The sequence below is a fragment of the Ahaetulla prasina genome, chromosome 17 (assembly GCF_028640845.1).
Source record: "Ahaetulla prasina isolate Xishuangbanna chromosome 17, ASM2864084v1, whole genome shotgun sequence".
In the NCBI taxonomy this organism is placed as follows: Eukaryota; Metazoa; Chordata; class Lepidosauria; order Squamata; family Colubridae; genus Ahaetulla; species Ahaetulla prasina.
The window spans coordinates 8184850-8200686 of NC_080555.1; the positions used below are offsets into that span (position 1 = coordinate 8184850).

At 47.0% G+C, this 15837-nt stretch overlaps 1 protein-coding gene across 2 annotated transcripts; it reads left to right on the forward strand.

The window, feature by feature from the left end:
- Window positions 1-1481: 1481 nt before the first annotated feature.
- FAM89B (family with sequence similarity 89 member B) lies at window positions 1482-9839 on the forward strand. 2 transcript variants are annotated; one of them, XR_009152380.1, is made up of 3 exons: window positions 1482-2063; window positions 7418-8759; window positions 9612-9839. XR_009152380.1 is itself a non-coding variant. In XM_058160195.1 (2 exons), exons 1-2 carry the CDS (start codon window positions 1803-1805, stop codon window positions 7700-7702), a joined length of 546 nt encoding a protein of 181 aa, XP_058016178.1. In that variant the 5' UTR covers window positions 1482-1802; the 3' UTR covers window positions 7703-9052. The 2 variants fall into 2 exon arrangements, 1 of the variants encoding a protein (XP_058016178.1); XM_058160195.1 differs by lacking the exon at window positions 9612-9839 and having other exon boundaries at window positions 7418-9052.
- The last annotated feature ends 5998 nt before the right edge of the window (window positions 9840-15837 follow it).

Sequence of the window (15837 nt, forward strand, 5' to 3'; positions counted from 1 at the left end):
AGTTTGAGCCCACCAGAGATTGGACCGGATCCATCTTTTTTCCCCTTCAGCAGACGACCAAAATTGGCAATGTCTGGCATTGGGCCACACTGGAAGCTGGGCTCTATTGGCACAACATGCGAGAATCTCTGGCTGAGTTCTCACAATCAACTCAAACAATAGGAGGCATCATGTAAACCGGTGCAATGCCCAAATTGAGAAAGAGAAAGAAAGGAAAGAAAAGAAAAATTGGAGGGAGAAAGAAAGGGTGGGAGGGACAGAAGGAGGGCAAAGTGAAAAGGAGGGAGGGAGGAAAGAAGAGAAGGGAAGGGACAGAAGGAAGGCAAAGAGAAAGGGAGGGAAGGAAGGAAAGAAGAAAAGGAGGGAGGGAAGGAAGGAAAGAAGATGGAGGGACAGAAGGAAGGAAGGAAGGAAAGAAGAAAAGGAGGAGGAAGGAAGGAGAGGGAGGGACAAGGAAGGCAAAGAGAAAGGGAGGGAAGGAAGGAAAGAAGAAAAGGAGGGAGGGAAGGAAGGAAAGAAGATGGAGGGACAGAAGGAAGGCAAAGAAAGGGAGGGAAGGAAGGAAAGAAGAAAAGGAGGGAGGGAAGTGAGAGGGAGGGACAGAAGGAAGGCAAAGAGGGAGAGAAGGAAGGAAAGGAGGGAGAGACAGAAGGACAAAGTGAAAGGGAGGGAGGGAAGAAGAGGGAGGGACAGAAGGAGGGCAAAATGAAAGGAGGGAGAGAAGGAAGGGACAGAAGGAAGGCAAAGAAGAAAAGGAGGGAAGGAAGGAAAGAAGAAAAGGAGGGAGGAAGGAAGGAAAGAGGAGGGACAGAAGGAAGGCAAAGAAGAAAAGGAGGGAGGAAGGAAGGAGAGGGAGGGACAAGGAAGGCAAAGAAAGGGAGAGAAGGAAGGAAAGAAGGAAAGGAGGGAGGAAGGAAGGAAAGAAGAGGGAGGGACAGAAGGAAGGCAAAGAAAAGGAGGAAGGAAGGAAAGAAAGAAGAAAAGGAGGGAGGGAAGTGAGAGGGAGGGACAGAAGGAAGGCAAAGAGGAGAGAAGGAAGGAAAGAAGAGGGAGGGACAGAAGGAGGGCAAAATGAAAGGAGGGAAGGAAGGACAGGAGAAAGGGAGGAGAGAAAAGGCAAAGTGAAAGGGAGGAAGGAAGGACAGGAGAAAGGGAGGGAGGAAGGAAGGTAAAGAGAGGATGGAAAAGGGAGAGAAGGAAGGAAAAAGCTGGAGATAGGGAAAGAGGGTCAAATGGAAAGAAAGAGAAGGGAGGAATTGAGGTAGCAAAGGGAGGAAGGAAATACATGAGAGAAAGGAAGGAGACGGAGGGAAAGAAAGAAAGAAGGGAGGGAGGGAGGAACTAAAGGATAAAGAAAGCAAGGAAGGAGGGAAAAGAAAAAAAGGAAAGCGCTCGATCATCTAACCGCGAGTTTGGCTCGTTTGATCCCGATCCTTCGCAGGTGGCAATCGCGCCTCGGGCTCAGCGCAGGCGGGGCCGCTTTGCAGGCTCGGCAGAGGGGAGCGGAGCGGAGCGGCTCCTGCCCCGCCGAGCCAGAGGCCGCGCTGCCTCCCGGGCCGCCCGGCGGGGCCCCTTTAAGCGGCGGCAGCAGCAGCAGCAGAAGCGGCGTCGTCCTTGCGCGCACAGCCGGACGGGCGATCCGGGCGCAGCAGCAACCGCCGCAGCAGCAGACAAAGGCCGGCTTGCAGCCGATCGGGCGCCTGCACCCGCGGGGCCGAGAGTGCCTCTGAGCATAGGCCGAGCGCTCCCATGGCCCGCGGGGGCGTCCGGCTGCTGCTGCTGCTGCTTCCCTCGGCGGGGCCATGAGCTGCTCTCCGCCGGAGCCCCCGGCCGGCCAGGCCTGCGCGCTGGAAGGGCTTCCCCCGCTGCCCAAAGGGCTGAGCGGCATCCTCAACTCCAGCGGCGGCTCGTGGCGCGAGATCCAGAAGGTCTACAGCAAAAAGTCGCGCATCCAGGACGACCTGCGCCAAGCCCAGGCGGCCCCCGGGGAGAAGCCGACGGCCCCGAGACCCCCCAGGCCAGCCAATCTGGATGCCGCGCTGGCCGTGCTGCGCAAGGAGATGGTGAGCAAAGTCGGGGCTTCTGATGGCTTTTGCCCATCCTCTCCCCCCCCCCCCCCCCGCCACCTCACCCGCACCCATCAGCCGATCTCTACTTGGGGACCCCCACCCCACCACCAACACCTGAGCCCACCTTGCAGGGTGGGTTGTCAGAAAAGACCTGGCCACAGAAGCCCACCTCCCACCTTGCCAAACGGACCTCGTGTTTGTGTTATTTTATGGACAGATTAACCGAGTTGGAAGGGACCTTGGAGGTCATTTAGTCCAACCCACCCTCTCCAAGCCGGAGACGCTACCTACACCATTTCTGACCAATGGCAGTCTGTTCTAGAAAGCCTCCATTCATTACGTTTCCACACCTCCCATCTCCCCCTAAGCGGCCCTAAATTGGCAGCCACCCCAGTTTTCTTCCCTGTGGTGGTGGGGGAGGGCAAAAACACCCCCTTTTCCACTGCTCACCGGGGTGCAAAGCGGACACTTTGGGGGAAAAAAAAGCGCTTTGCAAAGAACACAAAGTCCTTTGCAAAAGAGCCTGGGCTGGAATGTTTTGAACCTGGGTCCTTAGGAGTTGGAAGCGGGGTACTTCTGCCCCCCCCCCGCCCACCCCAAAGATGAGAGAGGCAGTTGGTGCAAACCTGGTCTGGGAGGTGGGCGCTCGGGGTGGGGTGGGGGGCAGGCGTATTCTGCGAGCGGTTTCTCTTGCTGCACAAAAGGCCGTGAAAAACCTGCAGGTCTAAAATTAGCCACTCGCATCATGCCAAGGGCTAAATTTGGTGCAGTGGGGCTGTTTATTGGATGTTACTCCTCTTGTTTGTTTCTCACCTTTATTGTTTTTACAAATGACCCGAGGCAGCAAATACATCCAACACACCTTCCTTCTTCCTTATTTTGCCCACAACAACAACCTTGTGAGGTGGTTTGGGTTGATAGAGAGTCGGAGGGGGGGGGGACTGGCCCAAAGTCAGCCAGCCAGCATTCATGCCTAAGGAGGGACTAGAACTCACCATCTCCTGGTGATTGGCCCAAAGTCACTCAGTCGGCTTTCATGTCTAAGGAGGAACTAAAACTCACCATCTCCTGGTGATTGGCCCAAAGTCTCTCTGTCGGTTTTCATTCCTAAGGCGGAACTAGAATTCACCATATCCTGGTGATTGGCCCAAAGTCACCCAACTGGCTTTCAGGGTTAAGATGGGACTAGTATTTACCGTCTTCTGGTGATTGGCCCAAAGTCACCCAGTCGGCTTTCATTAAGGCGGAACTAGAACTCACCATCTCCTGGTGATTGGCCCAAAGTCTCTGTCGGTTTTCATGTCTAAGACAGAACTAGAACTCACTGTCTCCTGGTGATTGGCCCAAAGACACGCAGCTAGTTTTCATGCCTAAGGCGGAACTAGAATTCACCATCTCCTGGTGATTGGCGCAGAGTCACCCCGCCGGCTTTCAGGGCTAAGGTGGGACTAGAATTCACCGTCTCCTGGTTTCTACCCTGGTGCCTCAACCACTAGACCAGATAGGATGGGCGTGCTTTCTGGGTAACTGCACAACGACTCTGCAAGATAGGCGAGGAAGAGGGGGAGAGCTGAGCAAGGACTTCGTCCTCCCTGGGTCCCATAGTTGGTGATTCCAGGGTAGAGTGGTGGGCCCGATCGGCCCCCGTCAATGCAGAAAGACCTTTTAAATCAGCCGAGTAATAGCCATTATCATTCATTTGAGGAAGGGGCACGCTTGCCAAGCCATTGAGTGCCTATAACAGTGATGACGAATGGCACGCAGAGGTGGGCGCATGTGGGCGCATAACTCTGTGGGCGCATGTGCCATTGCCAGCTGCTTTTCTGGTCTTCACAGGCACTGCAGGAGCACTGGAAAATGACCTGAAGGCCTCAAAAATGCCCAAAAAACAGCTGAATTTTTGGGCTGTTTTCCAGGCGTTTTCTGGGCCATTTTCAGGCCGTTTTTGGGGCTTTTTTTGGGGCTGTTTTTCAGGCCATTTTTCTGGGCCGTGTTCAGGCTGGTTTCAGGCCATTTTTCAGCCTGAAAAACGACCTGAAAACAGCCCGAAAAACAACCAAAAACCATGCAAAAACAGGCATGTGCACAACCGCCCAGCTAGTCTTCGAGTTTCCGGTGCTCCGGTGCGCACACCTGCAAACACATGGATGCGCGTTCCAGTTTCGGCACTCAGCGCTGAAAAGGTTCGCCATCCACTGGCCTATGAGATTGAACGTACACATTCGTATTAGTAAATATTAGTGTTTAAGTTACACTACAAATTAAATCTTGACATCCTAAGTCAAGCTTTCGTTCATCACATTATTAGCTCTCTCGGCGCTGCGGGTGTTTGCGTACCGAGTAAATAGGATCTCCTGCTTGAGCCGAGGGTTGGACTAAAAGACCTTGAAGGTCCCTTCCAACTCTTGTTATTCTGTTAAATGAAAGGAAGGGTTTTTAACATAACATAATAACAGAGTTGGAAGGGACCTTGGAGGTCTTCTAGTCTAACCCCTGCCCAGGCAGGAAACTCTACACCATTTCAGACAAATGATTGTCCAACATTTTCTTAAAAATTTCCAGTGTTGGAGCATTTACAACTTCTGCAGGCAAGTCGTTCCACTTATTGATTGTTCTAACTGTCAGGAAATTTCTCCTTAGTTCTAAGTTGCTTCTTTCCTTGATCAGTTTCCACCCATTGCTTCTTGTTCTACCCTCAGGTGCTTTGGAGAATAGTTTGACCCCCTCTTTTTTGTGGCAACCCCTGAGATATTGGAACACTGCTATCATGTCTCCCCTAGTCCTTCTTTTCATTAAACTAGATTTGAAAGGAAGATTCAGACTTTCGTGAAGCGTAGATAAAGAGTTTCGAGAATGGAAAAGTACTTTGCTCAGAGACAGCCATTGTTTTCGACACCGGCTCCCTTAAAAAAAATCAGAGCCAACAGCCACTCACAGTCACTATATCAGAGGATGGACGGCATATAAATAAAGTAAATGTGACAGGATGGCTGTGTTCACACAACCAACTTACCTCGCCTGAAAATGAGAGCAGGACATTAATGTTCAAGGGATCGGGGAAGATCCAGTTTCGGCCATTGCGATAAACCAGTATGTGGGTTTGAGCCTCCCATTCTGCAAAAATAAGAGTTTTGATAAACCCGAGTGTAGTGGGTTTTGTGTGAATCCAGTCATTTTCGACGTACAGCAAACTTCCGATAGGCTTTTTCAGAGCCTTGCTGCAACCGCGGGGAGCGTAAAGATGGGTTTTTAAAAAGGGGATATTATCACATGATCCAATTTATGGGCGGGTTTAAATTTATTTATTAAACACATTTATGCGATTGCCTCTCTATCAAGAAACAAATGGTAAAGAGTTTAGAGGTGGAGATTCTCCAGCCTCCAGGTCGTTGTTGTCTCAAAGGTGCTTTTTTCCCCAAGAGGCAACTGGACTCTGGTTTTTCTTTGAAAACGTTTCGCTTCTCATCCAAGAAGCTTCCTCAGCTCTGACTCCCAATACCCCACCATGCAGTCAGAGCTGCCAGCGGTGGCACGCGGAGCCATATCTGTGGGCACGCGAGCATTGCCCTAGCTCAGCTCCAGCGTGCGCCAGACAGCTGATTTTCGAGCTTTGGGGAAGGCCGTTTTCGCCCACCCCAGGCTCCTAGAAAGGCTCTGGAGCCGGAGGAGGGCAAAAAACAGCACTTCCGGTTCTACCAAAAGTCAGGAAACGGACGGTTTCCGGCCTCCAGAGGGGTGGGGAAGGCCGTTTTCGCCCTCCCCAGGCTCCTAGAAAGGCTCTGGAGCTGGAGGAGGGCAAAAAAACGGCACTTCCGCTTCCACCAGAAGTCAGGAAACGGACGGTTTCCGGCCTCCGGAGGGGTGAGGAAGGCCGTTTTCGCCCTCCCCAGGCTCCTAGAAAGGCTCTGGAGCCGGAGGAGGGCAAAAAACGGCACTTCCGGTTCCACCAGAAGTCAGGAAACGGACGGTTTCTGGCCTCCAGAGGGGTGGGGAAGGCCGTTTTCGCCCTCCCCAGGCTCCTAGAAAGGCTCTGGAGCCGGAGGAGGGCAAAAAACGGCACTTCCGGTTCCACCAGAAGTCAGGAAACGGACGGTTTCCGGCCTCCAGAGGGGTGGGGAAGGCCGTTTTCGCCCTCCCCAGGCTCCTAGAAAGGCTCTCTTTGGCCATCAGTGCCAAAAGCATGGGGAGCGTGAAGAGGGGTCGCCCGCACATGCGCGACAGCAAAAAGATTCACCATCACTGCCCTCTACCATTCCAGACAAATAGTTGTCCAGTCTCTTCTTAAAACCCTCCAGTGATGGTGCAGCCACAGCTTCTGGAGGGAAATGCTTGCACTGTTTAATTGTCCTCACTGCTTTAAATAAATGACCCTGTCAGTGTCTTATATTAAAAGGGCAGGATGCACGTTTAATAAAAGCCTTTTACAAGCATCCAGAAACGGAAAAGCAGGAAAGATAAAATTAATAACTCAGCAATTTCTTTTCTTTGCAAGAATTGGGAGCTTTATCTGTCTGGAACTGGATCCGGGCAGAAATGAAATAATGGCTTATTTTCAATTCTGAATTATTATTTTTAAAAAAAATAATAATTGGTAATTGGGATTTCAGTTTCATCGGAAGCAATGAAATTGGATGGTGGAGAAAAATTGACAGCGGTTGAACACTTGTGTGTTCAAAGCGTGTACAGTACAGGGTTTTCTCCACCAGAGGGTAGCAAAATCCTGTATAATTACCGCAGGGGTCTGCAAACTTAGCTCTTTTAAGACTTGTGGGCTTCAACTCCCAGAGTTCCTCAGCCAGCTTTGCTGGCTGGGGAACTCTGGGATTTGAAGTCCACAAGTCTTAAAAGAGCCAAGTTTGCAGACCCCTGAACTACCGTAATTTAAAAGTTTGGTGTGTTTCAGAACTGGAGCCATTTGGCTGATTTTATTCTAAAGGAAGAGTGTCTTAAACTTGGCAACTTTGAGACTTGTGAACTTCAACTCCCAGAATTCCCCAGCCAGCCATTTTGTCCCATTCGCTGCTGAAAAAAAACCATATCCAGCTTTATACCCCTTGGTTATTTAGTTTTTATTTATTTATTTACTGATTTATTTATGGGACTTGAAGTCCACCCATCTTAAAGCATGCTGACTGGGGGAATTCTGGGACTTGAAGTCCACCCATCCTAAAGCCTGCTAACTGAGGAATTCTGGGAATTGAAGTCCGCCCATCTTAAGTTATCGACATTGCGAAACATTAGAAGCTGCTTGATGATTGATTGGAGACAGCGCTTTCCACCTAACCAGCCCCCGGTTCGAATCCTGGCAGGTCCCAGAGCTCAACGTCTGCTTTCTTTCCGTGCTGCAGGTGGGCCTCCGACAACTAGACATGTCTCTTCTTTGCCAGCTCTGGTCTCTGTACGAGTCCATCCAGGAGTTCAAGAGCCTCTTCCAGGATATGTCATCATCACTCCACTCGGAAGGCAGCCTGGCAGCCGAAAACGGCTTTTCGGACGAGGAGGAAGATTTCGACCTTGACCCGTTAAGTCCGGACGGGCCGCGGGAACCCCCTCCGGCCCCGCAGCTGCGCTTCCTCCAGCCTCAAAACTCCCGGGATCAGTGGCTTAAGGACTCTTTCCATATTGCAATCTGAGCCAGATTGTTGGGAAAACAACATCGGGAAAGGCCACCTGGCATTTTAAGATTGGAATAAGGTATCCTGGTTTGTTTCCGGGACAATCCAGCCTGTTTTCAGCTTTCCACCTAGTTCCTGGGTTTTTCCCCGATCATATTTCCCTCGAGACATCTACAGGACTTCATTGGCCTTTCCAGAAAGAGACGGTTGCAGGGACAAAATGCAGGCAGGTGCTTCGGAGCGGGAGAGTCCCGATTTTACAACTCAAGGGATCCGATTTTGAGATTTTTCTTCTTCTTCCTTTTGCAATCGTCTTCGCAAAAGCGTTGGGAAAGACGCAGGGAGGGTCGAAATTAACTGGAACCTCACTTGAGTTTCCTGAAAAATCTTTTTCCGTCTTCCAGCTTCTCTTCCCCTTTTACCCCACCCCCCAGGCCCCCCAAGGATGTGGGGCATTTTTCTTCCAAATGTGGGACCCCACCGATTTCGATAATTTTTGGCCCATGTGGAGGACAAGACAACCGTTTGGAATTGGGGCCAGATTTTGGGGGAATTGACCTGAAAATGGAAATGAAAATGTATTTTATTTATTCGGTCAATGACCAGCAAAGTTGATCAAATTAACCTGTCCTTGGCGTGGAGATGCAGGTTGCCTCGGAAGCTCTTTCGTTATTTAAAAGATAAGAAAGGCTTGGCTGCATCTCTGCAACATTCAGGCCCTTCCCTTGCCTGTTTCTTCTTTCCCTGCTGCCAGGTTTCCTGTGGCTGAATGAAACTTGGGGTGCTGAGCCGTTTTGCTCCCCTGTGGTACGAACAGCATCCCTTAAAGGGAGTTAAGAACTGCCACTTAGTGGCCGAGACTTTTCCATGTCCAAATGCCTGGGCCTGAATACCTCCCGATCTTACCTAATCGGAATCATGAGGACTAGAAACTTAATTTTTTTTTCTTTCTTTCTTTCTTTTTCCCCTGAAACAGGGATGGCTAGTCCAGCTTGCATTCATTCTGAGGATCCCGAAGCTTTTGGGCAAGCAAGGACCCTAAAGATAAAACCCTTAGAGACCGTCTATTGCAAATGTATTATTTTATTTTATTTTTTTGCAGTGGAAACTTGCAAGAAAGGGATGACCGGGTCGGGATGGATGGGTTTGTGGCGGGGGGGTGGGGGGACTCTTCTGCAGGCACCTTCTTTTTTGCTTCTGGCATTTTGTTGCTGAAAAACCTTTAGCATAAGCATAGAATAAGGGGCTGGGAGGTGTTGAATTGCCTTCCCCTGTGGATTTGATTTAGCTTTGATTTAGCATGTCAGAAAAGCCCTTGGTTTCAGCTCTGATTTAAGGCTTAGGATAAGACACGTGGTGTGGTTTATTCGGCAAAGTGGGCGGGGGGGTGGGGGGGGAAGCTTTGCACAAATGCGTGACTCCGTCCCTGGTAAGCCAGCCATATAGGTTTTTGCATGATAATGTGTGTTAGTTTCCTTCGTGGGGGGTGGGGCTAACGCACCCCACTTTCTCCTCCTCAATTGCACACCGAGAAGAAATAGTTAGCTAGAAATGTGCTATATACGACATTTGTTTGGGGGTTTGTTTTTTGTTTTGTTTTTAAATCTGGCCCTATTGCCTTGGCAGGATTTTATGACTGTCCTACTGCCCTAGCCAGGTTACCTTGGCTAAATATTTAATTGCATACGGTTTTCTAATAGGAGGAGGGGGAGGAGGAGGAGGAGGATGGGTTTTTAGAGGCTTGAAATAAACCCGAGAGCATTTGGGAAGAGGATATAATGGGTGGCGAAAGGTTTGCTTCCCCTTCTTCCCATCCTTTGAGAGTCAGAAGACGAAGCTGGATGGGTTCATGAATATTTCGGAAATATTCATGACAGGCTGTTTTTTGTTTTTTGTTTTTTGTTTTCTTCCCCACCATCCATGGCAGCAAGAGAGAGGGGGGAAGAAATAAAGTGACCGTCTTTTGAACAAAGGTGTCTGTTCCATTCCAAGGCGCGAGTTCAGTGCTTGCGAAGCGACGGGAACCTCAACAGAAAGGAAGGATTTCAACGGCTGTCGCAGTGACCTGGATCTCTGTTTCGAAATGAAGGGTTAAAATTCGTACAACAGTGGACCAAACTTGTCTTCTGTGGTCGTGGCTTCTTCAGGATAAAACACATTCGGATTAACCAGGTTGGAAGGGACCTTGTAGGTTATCTAGTCCAACCCCCCCCGCCCCCCCCCAAACAGGAGACCCTACGCAAATACATGCAAATACAAATGCGAATATATGCGTGCGGGCCCGAACCCCCCCAAATGCAATGCGAGCACGCCTCCCCGTGCATGCGCCCCGCCTCCGCACATGCGCATGTGTCTCCTGTTCATGCACCCCCTGTGCATGCGCCCGCCCCACCCCCACCCCCCACGCATGCCCTGTTTTGGTTTCAGGTTGGTGCAGGAGGCTTTCTAAGGCCCAAAACACGAGGCCCTCCATTTTGCGCCTGGAAAGTCTCCTGTACCAACCTGGAAGCCAAAACGAGGCGTGGGGGGGGCGGGTGTAGGCCCCTCCCCGTGCCCTGTTTCGGGCCTGAAAAGCCGCCTGCGCCAACCTGCAAAAACCCCCACCAGTGCTGGGTTTCAATTTTTTTACTACCAGTTCTGTGGGTGTGGCTTGGTAGGCGTGGCATGGCTTGGTGAGCGTGGCAGGGGAAGGATACTGCAAAATCCCCATTTCCTCCCGATCAGCTGGGACTCGGGAGGCAGAGAACAGATGGGGGCGGGGCCAATCAGAATTTTTACTACCGGTTCTCTGAACTACTTCAAATTTCCGCTACCGGTTCTCCAGAACTGGTCAGAACCTGCTGAAACCTACCTCTGCCCCCCACGCGTGCTCCCCGCCTATGCATGGCAGAGACCTAAAGACCAGCTGGCCGGTGGGAGGCGTGCGCGCATATGGAATGAAGCTGGGCTGGGGCGACGGCTGGTGTGCCCGCAGAGAGGACTCTGTGTGCCACCTGTGGCACGCTTGCCATAGGTTCACCATCACGGCCCTACACCATTTCTGACAGATGGTTGTCCAGTCTCTTCTTGAAAGCCTCCAGGGATGAAGCTCCCACAACTTCCAAAGTCAACTTCTGTTCCATGGGTTGATAGTTCTCACTGTCAGAAAATTTCTCCATATTTCCAGGTTGAATCTCTCCTTGGTCAGTTTCCATCCATAATTCCTTGTCTGTGTTGTGTCTCGCCCGCTCCCCCTGCCGCAGCCGGGCCTCTCTTATCTCCTGCCGGACGCTGATAGTTTGGAAGAAAGTCCTGGCATGCCTCCAGGCCTCAGCCCTGGCACCATGCCCGGACAGGCCGAGCAAGATGAAAATTTTACCTTTTAGGCATTTTTTTACTACCGGTTCTCCAGCTGCTTTTGCATTGTGTGCGAGTCCAGTTGTGTGGCTTTTGTGTTATTTTTCTGTGAAGCATAATAGTTGGTTTTTAAGCTCTCTGTGACTCTGTGGAGGTTCCTGCTTGTTGCGGGGGGCCGTTTTGTGTGAAGTCCAGCTGCTTTTGCATTGTGGGCGAGTCCGGTTGTATAGCTTTTGCGTTATTTTTGTGTAAAGTGTGATATTTGGTTTTCCCAGTCACATGACCACCAAGCAACGCCCACCCAGTCACATGACCACCAAAGCTACGCCTACCCAGTCACATGACCACCAAGCCATGACCACCCAGTCACATGACCACCAAAGCTACGCCTACCCGGTCACATGACCGCCAAAGCCACACCCACCCAGTCACATGACCGCCAAGCGATGCCCACCAAGCAACGGCCACAGAACCAGTAGGGAAAATTTTTGAATTTCACCACTGAGGTAAAGATGCCAAAATTGCCCACCCCTGCCATAACATGACCAAGAACCATAGGTGGGTTCCAAATCCCATCGCTCCTGGTTTGCTCGTGCGTGTGCATGCGCAAACGGCACTACTGTGCATGCCCAGAAGCATCCGAGTGGGTGGGCGGAGTCTCCCGCCGCCGCTACTAGTTCGCCCGAACTGCAGCGAACCGGTAGCAACCCACCACTAACCAAGAACCTTTGCCCCACACTCCTCTGGGCCCATCCTTCTCACCCTGGTGCTCTGCAACTCGTGGTGGGTGGAGGATGATGGGAGTTGTAGTCCAGAGGGCACCTGACTGGCGAAAGGTAGCCTTGGAGCGTTTCCCTCGGTTTGTTTTTCATAGAGGGATATGTGGAAGATGGTTCCGTTTGCGGGAAACTCGTGGATTTCTCTCTCTCAACCCGCCAAACCGGGACGAAGAATTTCTCCGTCATCTTCAGAGAAAAAAGCAAAATTTCTCAGGAGCCGCCACACCCATCCGAGAGGGTTTTGCAATCGTTTTTGGCTTTCTGGTTTTCTTTTTTCTTTCTTTTTTTCACGGGGAAGCCAGGAAAATGATTCATCCTTCTCAGCCTGCCCCGATTTTTAAAAACAAAGAGACGGATCTTGAGCGGCTAAGCTACAGTAGCGGCCAAAAATTGTGGAAACCATTTTGGGAAAAGTGTTATTTTTTTTTCCTAAAACTAACTAATAACACCACTTTTTTGGGGCAGTAGTACCGTAAAATTATATATCGATGGAAAGATAATTTAATCAAGAATGTAATGCAATAACTTTTATGAAGGATTTGCTAGTAACTTTCTTGTTTGTATCCTTAACGATTTATATCGATATTGATAGTTTCCTGATTGCTTATTTGTATCTTATGACTATCATTAAGTGTTGTACCTTAGAATTCTTGATGATCTTTTCTTTTATGTACACTGATAGCGTTTGCACCAAGACAAAGTCCTTGTGTGTCCAATCACACTTGGCCAATGAAAAATTCTAGTCTAGTCTAGTCTATCCTATCCTATCCTATCCTATCCTATCCTATCCTATCCTATCCTATCCCAATTCTATTCTATTCTATTCTATTCTATTCTATTCTATTCTATTCTATTCTATTCTATTCTCTATTCCTTTCTGTTCTGTTCTATTTTATTCTATTCTATTCTAATTCCTATTCCTATTCCTATTCCTTTCTATTCTATTCCTATTCCTGTTCCATTCCATTCCATTCTATTCTATTCAGTTCAATTCCTATTTCTATTCCTTTCCATTCTATTCCTATTCCTATTCCTATTCTATTCTATTATTCTATTCTATTCCTATTCCATTCCATTCCATTCCATTCCATTCTATTCTATTCAGTTCAACTCCTATTCCTGTTCTATTTTATTCCATTATTCTATTCCTATTCCTATTCCTATTTTCTATTCTATTCCTATTCCTATTCCTATTCCTATTCCTATCCTATCCTATCCTATCCTATCCTATCCTATCCTATCCTATCCTATCCTATCCTATCCTATCCTATCCTATCTTATGTCACCCTAAACCTTTTATCCAGACTAACCATACCCAGTTCTTGCATCCTTTGAGGTCTCTTCCAACTCTGATACTCTGTTGTTATAAATTTCACATATCATCTATTTGGATTTGAACACACACCACACACACACACTCACAGACACACCCACCCAACCCAACCCTCTTGTGGGGGGGGGGCGTGCGTGCCTGGAGAAGTCTGTCCCTCAGTTGCTAAATCTGGGGGCAGGAGATCACGTCCATCCATCCATCCGGGAGCAAGGCTGGAATCCAGGATCGGTTTACAGGGTTCTTTATTTATCCCTCCTGAACCAGCAACGAAGAGCTCCGAAAAGGCAGAAATGGAGGAAGGAGGGGGGGGGGCGAGGCCGCCTCGAAGGGGAGGTTTTATTGTTTGATTTATTTGTATTTCTTTTAATCCTCTTGGGCACGTATGCACACCGGCTTTCCCCACCCCACCCCCTTTCTCCAAAAGGTTGCCAAAAGAAATTAAAGCCAGGAAGCGCTATATGACCTCGTGCTTTCCGCCAGAAAGAATCAGCATGCGAGGAAAGGGCTGGGGAGGGAGGAGGAAAATCAAGGAGCCAAGGCAGGCAGGCAGTCTTAGGCTATGTTGACACCCCACCCTTGACCTGGTTAGCGAATTGAATTAAATTAAATATTCAATACCTGGAGTTTTAAAAATAAATCTGGGCTGGGCGGATACTTCTTCTCCCCTTTGAACTGAGAAGGTTTTAAATTTTAAATTTAAGTATCTCAGTCCTGGTGATTTTTCTGGACAACCTGCATGTTTCTGGGAAGGGTGTTGTTGTTGTTTTTTTTGGGGGGGAGGGGGGATTTCCCTGCAAACTTGGGATTTCTGACCTAGTGGCCTCCTGTCCAGCTCCGACTGGGGACTCTTGTGGGTTGGACTAGATGACCTCCAAGTTTCCTTCCAACTCTGTTATTTCTGTTCTATTGTATATTCTATGCTATGTTATTCTATATATTATTTTCTATACTTTATTCTCTGTTCTGTTCTATTCTACTCTATAATTTTATTCTATATTTTCTATATTTTTGCCAAATTATATTCTATATTATTTTCTAGATTCTATTCTATTCTATTTTTAATTCTATTCCCTTCTATATTCTATGCCATGTTATTCTATATCTTATTTTCTATACTTTATTCTTCTATTCTATTCTATTATTCTATTCTGTTCTAGTCTATTCTATATGCTATGTTATTTTATTCTATATTTTCTATATTCTATGCCAAATTGTATTCTATATTCTGTTCTATTCTATTTTTTATTCTATTCTATTCTATATTCTATGCCATGTTATTCTATATCTTATTTTCTATACTTTATTCTTCTATTCTATTCTATTCTATTCTATATGCTATGTTATTTTATTCTATATTTTCTATATTCGATGCTAAATTATATTCTATATTATTTTTTCTTTTCTATTCTATTTTTAATTCTGTTCCACTCTCTATTCTATGCCATGTTATTCTATATATTATTTGCTATACTTTATTCTCTATTCTATTCTATTCTATTCTATTCTAACATTTCCATATTCCATATCTGCTATATCTAATAATAATAACAACAGAGTTGGAAGGGACCTTGGAGGCCTTCTAGTCCAACCCCCTGCCCAGGCAGGAAACCCTACACCATCTCAGTCAGATGGTTATCCAACATTTTCTTAAAAATTTCCAGTGTTGGAGCATTTTATTCTCTGTTCTATTCTATATTCTATTCTATTCTATTCTATTCTATTCTATTCTATTCTATTCTATTTCCATATTCTATTTTATTCCTTTATTATTCTGTTCTATTCTATTTTACTCTACTATTCTATTCTATTCTATTCTATTTCCATATTCTATTTTATTCCTTTATTATTCTATTCTATTCTATTCTATTCTATTCTATTCTATTCTATTCTATTCTACTCTACTCCTATTCTATTCTATTCTATTCTATTCTACTCTACTCTACTCTACTCTACTCTACTCCTATTCTATTCTATTCTATACTATTCTATTCTACTCTATTCTATTCTATTCTATTTCCATATTCTATTTTATTCCTTTATTATTCTGTTCTATTCTATTCTATTCTATTTTACTCTACTCATATTCTATTCTATTCTATTCTATTCTATTCTATTCTATTTCCATATTCTATTTTATTCCTTTATTATTCTGTTCTATTCTATTCTATTCTATTCTATTCTATTCTATTCTATTCTATTTCCATATTCTATTTTATTCCTTTATTATTCTATTCTATTCTATTCTATTCTATTCTAATTCTTACTCTTCTCTTCTCTTCTCTTCTCCTCTCCTCTCCTCTCCTCTCCTCTCTTCTATTATTCTTTCAGTCTATTATTCTATTCTATTCCATTCTATTCTATTCTATTCTATTCTATTCTATTCTATTCTATTCTATTCTATTCTATTCTATTCTATTCTATTCCATATTTTCTATTCTATTCTATTCTATTCTATTCTATTCTATTCTATTCTATTCTATTCTATTCTATTCTATTCTACTCTATTCTATTCTATTCTATTTCCATTTCCATATTCCATTCTATTCTAAATAGCTATTAGCACGCAGTATCTCCCCCCCCCCCAAAAAAAAAGTTAAAATGATTTTTTTATCCTTGCGGGGGGGGGACTCCCCTTGGGGGCGTCGCCCGGCCACGCCCCCTTTTCTCGGCCACTCCTCCCCCTTTTTTCCCCTCGGCCACGCCCC